The 15,997-nt window shown below is 39.9% G+C and overlaps 1 protein-coding gene across 2 annotated transcripts in view; it reads right to left on the reverse strand.

Moving 5' to 3' along the window:
• Positions 1-15,997, reverse strand: part of LOC141769901 (protein unc-13 homolog B-like) — a 108,025-nt gene that overhangs the window by 61,779 nt on the left and 30,249 nt on the right. For both annotated transcript variants that reach the window (XM_074639412.1, XM_074639411.1), the window contains 7 exons: positions 12,187-12,406; positions 11,271-11,498; positions 6,658-6,799; positions 5,114-5,283; positions 4,632-4,747; positions 3,067-3,230; positions 888-1,038 (listed from right to left, as the gene is read on the reverse strand). In XM_074639412.1, the coding sequence (XP_074495513.1) occupies positions 888-1,038; positions 3,067-3,230; positions 4,632-4,747; positions 5,114-5,283; positions 6,658-6,799; positions 11,271-11,498; positions 12,187-12,406 (1,191 nt within the window). The remainder of the gene's footprint in view (positions 1-887; positions 1,039-3,066; positions 3,231-4,631; positions 4,748-5,113; positions 5,284-6,657; positions 6,800-11,270; positions 11,499-12,186; positions 12,407-15,997) is intronic.

Below are 15,997 nucleotides of genomic sequence, written 5' to 3' on the forward strand. Positions count from 1 at the left end.
TCTTTTCCTAAACCTAACCAAGTAGTGTTGTTGTCTAAAGCTAACCAAGTTGTTTCCTGTGAACACAGAAATTTATTTTGAAAAGACATGAAAAGTGCATGTAACGAGTGGAAATTTACAGATGGAAAACCGATGTTAGAGAGGTACGTAGAGAATCATAGTTTGGAACGTAAGGCCACCTGACAAAGCTGCCGTATTTGAGTTGGGTTTGAGAACCATAGACTGCGTATAAGAAGTGGACGTAGTCACTGTGACGTCAACCAATGGTTTGTGGACTACGGTTTTGAAGCCTCGAGATCAGAATTTTGGGGACCAAAATGTTTTAATTTCCCCTAAAGCATCCCCTGCTTTATGGTCTATTTGACTCTAAATGGGACCATAATCTACTAAATGAACATCATGCTGTATTGAAGAAGACTCGAAACTAGCGATTGAGACCATAAACTCATGTTTACAATGTTTACTGAGGTAATAAATCAAGTGAGAAGTAGGCTCATTTTCTCATAGACTTCTATACAATCAGACTTCCTTTAGCAACCACAGGAGTCACCCCCTGCTGGCTGTTAGAAAGCATGCAAGTTTAAGACACTTCAGCATTGGCTTCACTTCACAGACCCGGAGGTTGCTGACTGTTGTGAACGTGTTGCTATTTCACACTGAGATGTCTAAGCTGTTTGTTTTCAAATCCAAGCACCTGCTGATGTTGAAGGCTTCCACTGTCGCCCCCAACGTGCATAACATCACCTGAAAGCTGCGTCTGCACTGAATCTACGTATCAAAAGATGACGCTTTACAAACATAATGCTAAATGGTCTTGACTAGTCAGATTGTGTTGAGAAGATTCATGTTTATCTGTGTTTATTTTATTACTTCTGCTGGTCACTTACCCCGAAGTTGGAGGCTGCAAATCTGGCCGGAGCAGAGACGTTGGTGGAGGCGGTGGGGTGGGCGTAGAAGGCATTGATGTTGGCCAGCAGGGTGCTCATCACTGCCGGCACCCCTGACAGCATGTACTTAGAGGACAAGCAAGAGAAATGGCTGCGGAGGAAAGGAAAGGAGAGAGATAGGAGGTGGAGAAAGAGAAAAGGGAAAGTTAGCAGGTTTGGAAAGAGGGAGATTGAAGGTTTAAAAGTAGTATGAGGGTAAAGAAAATGGAGAGGGAGGGAGGGTGAGACAAACGGAGACAGAAGGAAGGAGGAGGGGAGAAGAAGACATGAAGAGATCAGAGGGAGGATGGATGGATGATGGAGGGAAGGAGAGAGGAAAGGGTTGAGTATAATTGGAGATGAGGGAGAGAAGACGGACAGAGGTGGGAGGGAAACCAACAAAAATGAATTTAGTGGAGATGAAGTAAAAGCAGCCAGAGTACAATTGCAGCTGTTTTTCCTCCAATTGTCATGAGTTAATATTACTATTATATCAGACACATCTTTAACTTTTTGTCATTATGCAATTAAGACAAATCAAGACACTGACAGAAAACTACTGAGCAAGTTTTAGCTGCATCTGCATTTAGCTTTAGAGGAGCCTGAAAGGTACTGAATAAACTCCGTCATAATAATATCATTGAAGAGGTCACTGAGGATCAGTTAACTCGTCATGAGGTGTGCTACTCAGTGATAACAGTTGTATATGTTCTGTGTCTGAGGTAATTACCCAGATTACATTAATTTATTTAAATTTGTTTAACCAGGAAAAGCCTCATGGAGATTAAACATCTCCTTTTCAAGAGAGTCCTGGCCAAGACAGCAGCAGCACATTAAACAAAGTTTCAGCCGTACAACAAATAACAGTTACAGACATGAATTTTAGGTCACAGCAAGAGTATACTGAAAACATAAGACTCAGGTCATCATATTCTAGATCACATGGAGGCTCAGACAAAGCATCTACAGCCTGATGGACCTTCCTCCAACTCCTACAATCTATTTTTAAAAACACTATCAGGGGTCATAAACTTGGAGACTACAAATTTTGCAGGTGAAGACGAGGTTACAGACTGGGGTCGTCAGCTTTGATGTGGGCACTTGAGACGCTATCAAACTGCGTCATGGGAAATGAAATATCCAGCATTTTTTAAGCATGACTCGAAGTACTTACGATTTTGACTTTATGTTTTAAAATAAAGACATATAAAAATACTCCGATTTGAGTAGTAGTAGTAGCAGTTTGTCTGATAGGGATTTTTAGGTTTTGCCAGTTAAATGAGGTGTTGTCATTAAAACTCTTTAAACACATTGTTCATTGTTAACTTGTGCAAAAAAATATAAATTCTAAGGTACGAATATGTGTACAAATGAAAACAAATTACTAATTTGACAGCACAAGTTAATAATTTGAGAGCGTGAAATATTAGACAACAGACGGGATCTATAAAAACACACACACACACACACACACACACACACGAACAGCTTGATGTAGTGAAGGAACTAAAACGTAGCTGAAGTTCAGCGAGCCCTCAGTGATATGTGAGGCTGTTATAATGGCCACAGTGCGTCTGTGCATTTCAATCACCATTTTCATTTGGCTGCGTTATTGATTGGCTCATATTTCCATTTCCACTGGGACTTAGTCCGAGCCATTTCTGCTTACAGCGTCAATTTACTCAATGCTTCCCAGTATGATTATGTTATGTGTTTGTGCTCCATCGTCACACAAAAACAAACACACAGACCCTCTCTGGGAAAGGTCAAATTACAACATTATTAATGTAATTAACTTAGAGTGTGTTAATGTGTGTGTGTGCGTGCTCATTGAGTCTCTCTCCACCTGCCTGCAATGATCCAATCAAACAGCCGGAAAATCTCCGAGGTGACAGGTCATCCTTTCTCATTAGCTGTGATAAACTAATTTGCATGCTGTTTATAGTTCATGACAACCCCGCCCACCTCTCATCACATCAACACACACACACACACACACACACACACAGGCGTACAGATACTGTACCCAAACACACTAATTTCATGTATTTCCTGATTTGATTTACACACACTTGCACACAACCGGCTAACATCATGGAGAACCGGAGCACCTGGCGAGCTATTCCAACACTGAGCTTACGTCATGGCCTGGTATATGGACTCGATGCCGTAGCGCATGGCGAACTCGTCCACGATGTCCTGCTGCACCTCATCGTAGTAAACCTTCCAAGCGTCGTCTCCCTGAGCCGCCGGGATCTTCACCACGCCGCCTCCCTCTATGTCCGTGGAGAAGTGGAACATGTTCTACGAAGAAAAAGGTTGAGAGGACAAGAAAAACATCAGCGATGCTCCAGGAAGTAAACAACAATAGTGAGCTGAGATGTTTGGGACATGATGTCACTGTTGGGTGGTAACGTTTCTCTTGACGATCTGGTAACTTTGTGAATTGTCTTTCTGGTTTGTCTGATCATGTTAGCAGCCTCAAATATCAGAAACAATTTGTTGAATTTGAAAAGGCTTTGAAAAAAAAAATCAGATCTGCGTCATTTGGAGAAAACTCCAAAATAAATATTATAACATCAGAAAAAATGTCAAGTAATTTCCTGTTTGCTCTTCATTAAAGGTGCTATGATATCCAGAGCATTATTAATATAGAAGGAGTAATGTCTACCTGGGCAGAGAATGAGGTTTCTCTCTCTCTTTGTGTGTTGTAATCAGAGCTTCTCTGTGCTTTGTTGACATCGCCGGGCCGTGCCTTTTAGTGCATGTTCGTGCATGTGATGCGAGTGCGCCCCACTGGCTAGCCCAGGTTAACACTGTTAGCTCTGTCAGCACTATTGCCTATGTTTTCACTGTTAGCACCGTTAGCTGCTAGCCGCCAGCTCAGCCGTCGCCATGTTTAGAGCCATGCAGAAGCAATAGAAATGCTCCCAATCTCGCATTTAGCGCCTTTAAATTAGATAGAGACCATCTTGTGATGGGATTACACCAGCCGCAACGCCAAATAGTGCCAAGGGCATAAAGTGGGGTTGCCAATGGCCCCTTCCCCAAATCCTAACCCCCTACTTCCGGCGCTCTTGCTCAAACAACACCCATCTTCAGACTCAACCTTCATTTTGATCTCAACTACACACCTGTAAAGTTTCGTGACTGCATCTAGCACAGTTGCTATTGTTAAATAAACATAGACTCACAAGACTGATAACAATCAGTCATTTAATAGATTAGTTTACTGTATCTGTAGAAAAGTAATCAACGATTCTGATTGCAAATTGCTTCAATGTCATCAAGCAAAAATGCAAATCATTCACTAGTTCTAGTTTCTCAAATATAATATGAGGATTTGCTGCTGCTGTTCCCTCTTTTATATCATTGTCATTTGGATATCTTTTCTTTGACTGTTGGTCAGACAAAATAAAGCATCTTTTACGTTTTTCACGTTGTTTTGACACTTTATAGGCTAAATAATTCTCAAAATATTTAATTTAGGTGTGCTAGTGGCTTACTGCTGTGATTTTGTTCTTAATAAAGGCCCAACTCTCTACGGACTCCAGTAAAGTACCACCAGTGTGCATGTGTGTGTTAGTGACAGATACAAGCAGAGCAAGACTCCAGTTACTCCTAGACTTCCTACATCAGCTCATTCCTGAAAGCCTGTTGTCAGTATCCCCATTATAAGTGTGTGTGTGTGTGTGTGTGTGTTACCTCATGAAGGCACGTGTACTGTACGTGGTAGGGTGCCACCTTCTCCTCTCCCTCGATCTCCACACTGATCTGAAGACGGATGGCACCAGACACCGCCGACTTGTCTGTTCTCTTTTCTGCAAGTGGAGACACACACACACACACACACACACACACACACACACACACACACACACACACACAAACACACACATACACACACACGCACACACACACACACACACACACACACACACACACACACACACACACACACACACACACACACAATTGAGTCATACATTGCTCAGAGTTAAACTTAAGTTGAACTTCGGATCTCAGATGACAACTAAAACAGTGAGCGCTCCAACTGTCATGCTAATGAGCAAAATCCACACTCTGAAACACAAACACACACTTAATACCAATTATTACACACACACACACACACACACACACAGACCATGTCTCCCACACTCCCACGGTTCTGAGTGACTACATACCCAGGTTGTACCAGACGTCCATCTCTCCGCTCAGAGTTCGGACCTCGATGATGCTCTGACCCAGGAAGTCGTCAGACTCCCTCTTCAGACGCTGCTTCACTCGCGACTTGATGTCGTCGTCTTCGTCCCAAACGCGCAGCTTGATGCGATCCGATGAGTTGTGGCACTCGCTGTGGAGGAGACAATGAACAGGTGGGCGACGTGTTGTTTTGACAAATGCGTGAGTGTTGGAGCAGATGGGTAAGGTGGGAAGGTTTGCATGCCTGAAGCAAATTGACATATGTTCAAAAATCCTCATTATCATCCTCTGGTAACAACCCAGTGAGCATTGATTTATTGATTTGAAAGGAAAAAAATGTTTTAGATGTCTTGGCTAAAACCCATAGACTGTATATAAGATGGACACAGTCACAGTGACATCATTTTTGGACTACCCTAAGCCTTGAGTTCGGCATTTTGGCTGTTACCATCTTGTTTTTTGGCCGAGAGAGAGTGGAGTTAAGTACAACCGAACGCTGAATAAGATATTTTTAAGCGACCAAAATGTTATAATTAACTTTCATGAAGTGAAAACACACTGTGAAAGGGGTTAAAGACGTAAAACAAAAACACGGACAACTCCCAGACCGGACAACGCCGTGGTAGCGACCTGTCAATCACAAGGTAGCCCCGCCCTAAAGCATCCCCTGCTTTATGGTCTATTTGACTCTAAATGGGACCATAATTTACTAAATGAACATCATGCTGTATTGAAGAAGACTTGAAACTAGCGATTGAGACCATAAACTCATGTTTACCATGTTTACTGAGGTAATAAATCAAGTGGGAAGTAGGCTCATTTTCTCATTGACTTCTATACAATCAGACTTCTTTTAGCAACCAGAGGAGTCGCCCCCTGCTGGCTGTTAGAAAGAATGCAAGTTTAAGGTACTTCCTCATTGGCTTCACTTTTCAGACCCGGAGGTTGACCGCTGGTAAAACCTCGCTAAATTTAGTTGAAAAATTCAAGTTTTTTTAGATGCCTACCTTACATATAACTGCCTTTTATACAGCATTGCAATAACTATATCTCAAAATAAAGCAAGTCTTACTTACTGCATGTTGAAATATAGACGTAACACAAATATGTTGGAGGAAATCTGGGTGGACGGGTCACACAAACACAGGACTTTCACTTGTTTTGGAGTTTTTTGTTTTGTTCTGTTTTTTTTTACATGTATTTCTACTTTAACTTGAAGGCCCTGCACACTCTCACAGGTGTCTCATAGGACTCATGTGCTGATAAATACCATGTGGTGCATCAATCAGGTGCAACAAAGCTAACAGGAGAGTGAGGGAGAGTCCTGAGAAGAGCTCCAACCAACAAAAAGAAGTGAAATCACATGTGTCGTGTAGGTTTTCCACGGGTGTGCAGAACCTTAAAGTAAAGCATCTGAAACCTTCCTCCACCACTGTAAGGTGACTGTGACAATGACTCTGTTTGGCTGCCAGACATCTGAGAGCTCCAGCTGAACTTTACAACCAGGAAGAAAATAACAACTTACAAGCTGAACTTTTCCTCCCAGACGGGGTTCAGGTTGCCGTAGATGGTTTTTGTTCTCTTCTTGGTCTTCCCAACTTGGATGGTGACGTACGGGTCACTGGAGCCCGTTCTGTCCTTGGCCTGGAGACCCTGCGCACTGACGACTGACAAACACAGAGAATGACTGTGAATAAAATTGCATAAGAACAACAAACACCTACTTGTTACCATCATCTTTGTGTCTCATTCACACACACACACACACACACCGAAACACAAGATATCACCCACACAGTTATGCAAAGCCTCGTAACACAACACTCGTGACTCACAGGCAGATGTTGGGTAACAACGTTTCTCACCAAATCACTTAAACAACTGTTGTCCCCTGATGTGCTGCTGTTCTGTGCAACAGGTAATCAGAGGCCCTGTTCAGATTCGGTATTAACATGCAAATTAGACTGCTCATACTTACACAAATACTTATGTACTTGCCTTTTTGCATACATGCATACATGCATACAGGTGAAAGCCATAGTCTGAAACCCAAAAACTACTTTTTGTACTTTGGAAACAACAGCCACTGTTTCAACTTTTTGATTTGTCCTGTAAGCTTAAGACTCAACATCACACCAATCCACATCAGTCCCTGTAATATCTTTGCTGGCAGTTCATTCACTGTCGGTGACTGATGCATTTTATCTGTGCTAAAGGGAGTTTTGAATATTAATCGGTTGAGTTATTCCCTAATGAAATCAACGGGTTCTTCAAAGAGCTCTCTGTGGAAAGTCTCCTGTCAGTCCACCATCCAGTCCAATCACAACTTGGCTTTTAAACACAAAACTGAGTTTGAGTTGAAAGTCTGAATGTATGAATGAGGGGGGACATGATTGATTTATGCAAAATAAAAAAAAACTGTGATGAAAAAGCAAATGTGAGAATGTCAAACAACATGAATGATTTATAGACGCTTTTAAAAGAATGTTTGTGAAGTCTTTTCTCCTCCATGTTTGAGAGGACAACACTGGCTAAAGATATATATAACAAAAATACAAACCATATCAGGGTTTTATCTCATTTATCAAAGTACAAAAAACTAAATTTCCTTTTAAAGTGGTACAAATTCACAAACATTATCTATATTGCTGTCGGTTGATTAAAATAGTTAATCGTGATTAATCAAATAATTGTACATAGTTAATACATTTTTTTTTATCTGTTCAAAATGTAACTTAAAGTGAAATTTGTCAAATATTTAATACTCTTATCAACAAGGGAGAAAGCCTCACAGATATGTAGGAGGTCTCAACAAATAAATGACTCGATAAATAAATAAACGTCATTAAATGTAGCAAAAATAATAAATAAATACAAAATAATGCATGAATAAATATAAAATAAAAAATAAATGCAAAAATAAATAAATGTAAAAATAAATGCAAAAATACATAAATAACAATAAATGTATAAATACATTTTAAAATTAATAAAAATAAATACATAAATAAATATAAAGGAAAATTAAATAAGGGAATTAATAAAAATATAAAATAAATAAAGAAGCGGATTAAAACAGAAATATACATATTTGTTACATTTTATCAATTAATTAATGGCTTCATTTATTTTTAATATTATTTAATATTATTTATTATTAATTAATGTCATTTATGTATGTATCGGGTCATTTATTTATTGATGTATTTTAGATTTTTGGCAAGTTCCGTCCTCCATACACAGGTACTGCATTTAGCATAAAACAATATGCTCAAAACTTGGCAAACTGCAGCCCAACAGGCAACAACAGCTGTCAGTGTGTCAGTGTGCTGACTTGACTATGACTTGCCCCAAACTGCATGTGATTATCATAAAGTGGGCATGTCTGTAAAGGGGAGACTCGTGGGTACCCATAGAACCCATTTACATTCACATATCTGGAGGTCAGAGGTCAAGGGACCCCTTTGAAAATGGACATGCCAACATTTTGTTTAACTTTGGAGCGTTATTTAGCCTCCTATGTGATAAGCTAGTATGACATGGTTGGTACCAAAATGTTTGATGTCTTTCTGATTGCCTTTCTGAATCTAACCTGACACATTTTTGAAAATCTTTTAATTACATATCCAAAATTCAACCTGTGAGTTTGTTGTCTGACCTCGATCAGCAGAAAAGTGAGCACATGACCATGAATGAATTTGAAACAAAGCGCCAGTTGAATGCCTGTCCCTGCTTCTCCTCTTTAATGGCGCTCGTCACCGGTGATCGGGGAGACAAGGTGTGATGGCTGCCATGGCAACACTGCTGCCACTATATGGTGTGATGTGTCTGGTTGCTTTGGTAACAACGGCAGTTTGGCAGAGGGAGGAGAAGGGAGGTGGGGACGATATACATGTCCGTATAAATTAGTGAAGCTTGCAGATAAAGAGTTAAAGTTCAGAACAGACTGTCAGATAAAATAATGAACTTTCACGAATGTGGGATAGTTTTCTTTTATTCAGGTGTTTATGTGAGGAAACCTGACGCGCTCTGCTTCAGCAACACTCTGCTTCACATTCTCACAGCTGCAGGTTTTCACAGCCGTCGACGTCAACTGTGCTGTGTTTCTTGAGGGCGCCGAGGCTTCAACCTTTGATGAGATTCACCATCCAGCATTTCCTTCACCTTCCTGGGATTTGAATGTGCAGCAAGACTGCTTTTCTCTCTTTCCACCACTGTCATACAATTTTAAAATGTGCCCCAAAATGTGTTTTGAGGTCTGCTTATTCGATGTTTCACCTTCTGACTTCTGATTTACTATGAGTTTTTATTTTGGAAAACCGTTCCAAAGCATTTACCTGAAAACTTTTATCAAGTGTTTTTAAGCAAGAACTCGATTAGTTTCACTTTGAACTTACTACTTTGTACTAAAACTAGAATTAACGCCTCGTGTTTGTATGCCACCTCCAACCAGTCGAGTTGCAATTTACATCCATGTCTGTCCAAAACGTCATCACTTCAACATTTTATCCGGTTAGACATTTGTATGAAATTGTCATAATTAGCAGATGAATTCTTGATTTATGGCCAAAATCATGTTTTTGTGAGGTCACAGTGACCTTGTAACACTTTCTGTCTGTCTGCAACTAAACTGCATTCCCAATAACGTTTAAAGGAAACGTATTGTTTTCCCAGTCGCACTTTTAACCTCTTTAAACGAGTGTGCATTTTCGTTTGAAACGACTAAAATAACCACCCAAAATTAAGCAGGACTAGCTCCTCAACCATAAGGCTTATTTGCATTTATTTGTCTCATTTGAAAGATAAGAAGCTAAGGAATATGAATAAATTAGTAAACTGTATTACCATGTAGATTCCAATGGAGAAGCAATAAACAACTTTTTATCCTGACCTAGAATAAAATCTTAATTTCAAGTTTTAAATATGTGGTTAGCGTCGTAAATTGAAACAAAACAAAACAAAAATGCAACAAAACTACATTGTGTAGTAAAACATCATGATTAAAATAAGTGAGCGTTGACTTTTGGTTTCACATGGGACACGTACAGTGGTCTCTTGAGTGAAAGTCCAGTGTTTGTTGACCCATCCACCTCCCTGACCTTCTCCCTAAATGGACTTCCTCGGACTATCACTACAAATTAGGGCTGTCAAAGTTAACGCGATAATAACGTGTTAACACAAATTTGTTTTAACGCCATTCATTTCTTGAACGTATTAACACAATTAGTGATTTTTAGTTTGTAGCGAGCTCAGTTTTAAAGCTAGAGTGAAGATACTGATATCATATGGAACTAGAAAACCTAAGGAATCCATTGTAAATCATGATTAAATATTTGAATCGATTGACAGCCCTACTATTTGTGATGTGTCAAAACAAACGTAATCCATAAGAAAATATGCTTCCCTAGAAGCGTAATTCAAAATGCTGTTTCTTTGTATGTAAACGCAATTTTTAGGAGACATGGTTGAACTTTTGACCTTTGACCACCAAATTCTAATCAGTCCATCCTTGAGTCCAAGTTGACATTTGTGTAAAATTTGAAGAAATTCTCTCAAGGCGTTCCTGAGATATCAAGTTCACGAGAATGGATCGGACGGACGTACTGACAACCTGAAACCATAAAGCCTTCGGTAACAGCAGGAACTGGTGCAGAGATGTACAGATCCTGCGTCAGCTGAAGCCAGCTGTGAGAATAAAAGGCCGTGTTCTGTAACCTTGAGTTCATTCTGCAGACTGATTTCACAAAGATCGAGCAGGTGCATTATTATAGTAATAATGGAGAAAGACAAAGTAGAAGGAGAGACAGGTTGGATAAGCTTTTCCTGTCTCTCACTGTATCTCATGTTTGCCAGGCAGTGTTTATAAATGTGCCGTTTGTTCACTTTAATGATGATGTATTACTGTAACGGTGTCTGTTAACACATTCATTTAAATGAAAATATCAGGGTTTAACTTTTCTTTGAAGGTTTCTGAAAAGTTTTGTTTTGTGTCTTTCAACAGCCAGAAGAGTAAAGAGAGAAAAACTACTCAAGGTGATAACAGTTGGTAAACTGAGAGAGACAGAACAGATTAGCTTTCTGTCGTCTAAAACATTTTCACTCCAGTTAAAAAATAACTGAATAGATCAACGGACGTACTGTTGATGGTGATCTTGGCCGACCACTTGGAGGTGCCGTCCAGGACGCTCTGTTTGATGCTCTTCATGTGCTGGACGTGGATCACCTTGGTGATGGTGAACACTTTCCGGATCTCCTCAAAGATCTCCGGCTTGTTCCTCTCGCGGATCTTCATCCTGTCCTTCATAGCCATGATGATGTGCTGCGTCCGGTCCTCCGCCCCGGTCTTGGAGCTCTTCTCGGCCGCCCCTGAGGACGTCGAGGTTGGAGGAAACGGAGCAGGAGGATGAGTTAGAAACAATGTCTTTAAATCATGCTAAATGATGGACCACGTTTTTTAATAGACCCCTCAGGTTTTCTGTCATTAAGGCCCTGACACGGCAATGTCAGGCCGTCAGTGAGCGTCTGTGGCTCTAGTTTTTCTGTCTTTGCGGTGCAACTTTTGGCCAAAATAAAGGCGGTGTGAGGAGACCCAACAGTCGGCCTTCATCGCTGCTAGTTCTTTGATGTCGGTTTGATGTGTCTGGGCCTTCACCCTCCACAACTCCTCACACTTATTCCACAGCATTTCAGCTTTGCAGTTCAACTAAACTACATCACAGAGCGATGCCTGCTTTGCCAAATGTATCCTCTAGCTACATTTTTGCTCAGACATTTTTCTTTGCAAGGCTCAATTTAACTGTTGGAAGCGCTGACATCAGAGCAGCTGCAAAACAGCATTACATTCAAAGGCTAACTCCTAATTAGGGATGTAAGTTTTACAATGTATACAACTGCACTGGCATCTTTAGCAGACGTTTCAGTCAGTCCACTCGTTCACAGGAAGCAATAATAAGCTATAAATACTGGATGTTTTTGGGTTGAGGTAAATCTATATATGGTACATGATATGGGATGTTTTCTTATGCGTTTTAGCTAGTTTAATAACTTTACTCACTCTGCAGGCAGTCGGCGTTCAGCAGCTCTTGGCATTTCTCGTGCACTTTGACCCCACACTCCGCACAGCGCATACCCTGCCGGGCGATGCCCCACAGCAGACCCTCGCACTCGTAGCAGTAGGTGGGCGTAGTGGCCGTCCAGACCTCAAAATTGTGTGGCGTGGTGCAGGAGATGGGGTAGATCAGAGACTGCAGGGTCTTCTTGTACACGTGGTTTTTCTGTTGGATTGAAGAAAGAAAGGTTGAGGAGGTGTGGGACAGAGAAGCACGATGAGCGAAAAGGGCATGTGAGAATTTTTTAAGAAGAAGAGAAAAAAAGAGACAACAGGGTGGAGAGTGATGACGGAAAGTGTGGGATGAAGTGTAAAAAAGGTGACAAGAACACAACAAGACAAAGGACAACAAGGTGAATGACACAAATACAACCAAGCACAGAGACGGGGTTGGCAGTGAGGAGGGAAGGAGAGGTAACACAAGCAAAACCAAGCATGAGGTAACAACAATAGAAAGCGAATGAATTAGTAACTATACAAGCTTCAATCATCTTCTTCCTGTACATGCTGATCCGGTGTTACTTTCAAGAAAGATTTTTCTGTAGCATTGACGCAGGATATATTTATATATATATATAAAATTCATAAAAGGATCATTTCAAGGTGGCTACTGCCAAAATTATAAAGAGATGTGGTGCAGTGCTAATTTGTGTTTTTATAATTCTCGTCTTCTCTATTGATGAACTAAATTCTGCTGTTGTCCAGTGTAGGAGGAGAGTGGGAGGAGGTGAACACATCTCCACAGGATGAGAGGTAACCTTGACTAGAAGCCCAGCTTCATTTGGTAAAAACTGAATTTGTATACGGGGTATGTGAGTTGTTATTATTATGTTTATTAGAATTTTTAGGGGTTCAAGCCCTGAAGGCATGCAAAACCCTATTGTTTTTCTACTGATTTATTTATTTATTTCTTCAGAAATGTTTGTGCAAATTCCTGTGAGGTGGTAAATCAGAGACATATGAAATTTTCACCAATGATTGGAAGTTGCTGCTCAACAAATATGACCCCAATCGACCTGTTAGGGGCGCTGTAATTAAAGGTCAAAGTTTTGAATTTTGAGAAGTCATAACTCCTACGCCATAAGTGTGATTTACACTAAACTTGCTACAGACATCCATCTCCGTTCACTCTACAAAAAAGCCTCTTGGACCACTAAAGTCCGCCTGACTAGATTTTTTGCCATTTTTAATTTTTTGAAAAACAATTTTTTGACATCTCCTAAACTAAACTCCGACTTGTAACAAATTTTCTGAGGATCATAATTGGACCTCATGAAAAGTTATCAAAATGTATTACACGGCTTTGTTGAATACTCGATTCTGATTGGTCAATCCCTGCGTTCTGAGGTCTGTTATTTCTTTATAGCAGACCGTTGCTATGTACAATAGACCGTTGCTATGGGCGCAGCTCTGACTTCGGAACCTTTTTGTGTCAAATTATTGATTTCTTAAGAAAGTACGCGTGTAATAAGTGGGATAATGTACAGCTAGCAGGTCATTGTTGTGAAATAAACCCCTTCAGGGCCTATTGCTCCGCTCCGGGGTTTATTTCACAACAATGACCGTCTCGCTGTACATTATCTTTTACTTGTTGATATGTCATTGTGTTTTGAAGATATTGACAAATTAACTTTACAAGGGCGTGTTAAAATACACCTAACTCTACAACCATTTGGTCAATCATCACGAGACTTGCAGGATATGTCGACATAAGTACTTGGAACAAACCCTGAAAGTTACATTCAAATCGACCACTCGGGGGTGCTACAAATGCAACTGATTTGGTCATAAATCAATGAGCGTCTGTTCAATAGTCGTAAAACCTGGTAGTTATATTTAATGCAGGTGTTGGAAAGTGTCAAAGGTCTGGATCGATCTAAAACGGTTTGTGTTGGCTTGAACCCCAGAATCGCCGCTTGTGGCTTTATTTCTTACAGTAAAAATCGTTAATAAAGTGGTATCATTAGTCGGGGAGATTGTTTTCTATAAGAAAAACAATTCCTTCTGTTGTGTTTTTCTGGTTTCACTCAATCTTCTTCTAACTGCTTTGACTTTTATTGATCTGACCTGTGTTGTTTCAATTGTTTGGACCTTTTGAACTTTATTTTTCTGTCCTGTGCTTTTACCTCTGATTTACTTCCTTCTCCCTGTAAAGCATCCTGTAGCTTTATGAAAAAATTCCCACTATGGCAATATACTATTGTTATTGCCAGCGTTATTACGACTAAAAACGTATGGATGGATGGATGGCTTTCATTTTTTGGCTCCATATTTGCTCACATCTTTCCTGTTTTTCACAGGTTGTCAACTTGAGACTATCTGCTCAGTGTCTGTGTTCATGAGCCGGAACAAAATGTTGCACATTTCTGTACACATGCTACTTCCATCTGTCAGCAAAATCTAATTATGGAACAGCTAACATTGTGCATACAGTATACACATCATAATATGTTCCTGTATTCAGTGTGTGCAACAACCATCTGTATGTATAATATGGTAATGTCAGTAAGTTATAAGGGCCCTACAGTATGCAGGCTCTGGATATATTTCTGTATACATGTTTGTGTGTGCTTTCACTGTTGTAGTAGAAGTAAATAGCATAATCTGAATGTAATATAATCAAGTACAAAGGTCTTTTTTATACCAGGAGCAGATTCATTTGTGAGCATCGGGGCAAGAAACAATGTGAGCATAAAAAATATCAACATAAATATAAACAATGTTAAAACTAGATTTTGACACATCTGCAAACAATGCATGAAGATTATCTTACCTTAATTCCATTTCACTTTATATTTATCAATTAATCAAATTACCACAAACTAATCCCCTCACAATGATGCTAGTGCCCTGGGGCAGTTTCCCACGTTAAGCCTTGATATCTATAACCTTTCCAATCTATTGACATTTACTGTTTATACCATTTTTGCTCATCTATATGTACTGTATGTAAATGAGGTGGACAAAATATTAAGAACACCTTCACTATTACGTAGTCCCACATCACAATCTAAAGCCCACAAACCAGCCTGGTCTCCTAAAAATCATGTTTCCACACAACAAAACTGCATCAGTGGCCCTACGCTCCAAACTATGACGCTCTAGGTGCCCCTTTAGTGTCAATTTTGGACGTGTCAAGAACAGCGTGTCAATATACACTCGCATATATAAAATAAACTTCTGTGTTCACACAGGACATACAGTTTCCGCTAGTTACATGCATACAGTCTCTTTTCAAAGTAAACTTCTTAAACTTTAATTATGCAACAAAACTACTTGGTTAGGTTTAGGAAAAGAATGTGGTTTGGGTTAAATATAAGTATGTTTCTTTCTTGCTCTTTATATAACGTCAGTAGCTCTGACCATCTAATAATGACGCGGATGGGTTTACATTTGATAGCCTAGTGAGTCCCATACAGACGCTAAAGGGTGCCTCAGTGTGTCGGTATCAGACGCAGAGGGGCACTGAACAAGCGTCGGTATTTGATGAGTTGGGAGTGAAAACAGGTTGCACAAATATGTTTCTAATCATAGTCAGCGAAAGTCTGCATAGGACTTTCACCCAGGAGACCGCTGTTTTTGTCCCTCGTGAAACTAAAAGTCAACGTTGACTTATTTTAATGTATGTCTGTAACTTAAATAACACACTTATTTAAAGCCAAACCATGATGTTTTACTAAACATAACCAAGTAGTTTTGTTGCATTTTTGTTTTGTTTCAATCTATAACATTAACCATGTGTTTAAAACTGTTTAAA

Source organism: Sebastes fasciatus, chromosome 6 (assembly GCF_043250625.1).
Source record: "Sebastes fasciatus isolate fSebFas1 chromosome 6, fSebFas1.pri, whole genome shotgun sequence".
NCBI classification, from domain to species: Eukaryota; Metazoa; Chordata; class Actinopteri; order Perciformes; family Sebastidae; genus Sebastes; species Sebastes fasciatus.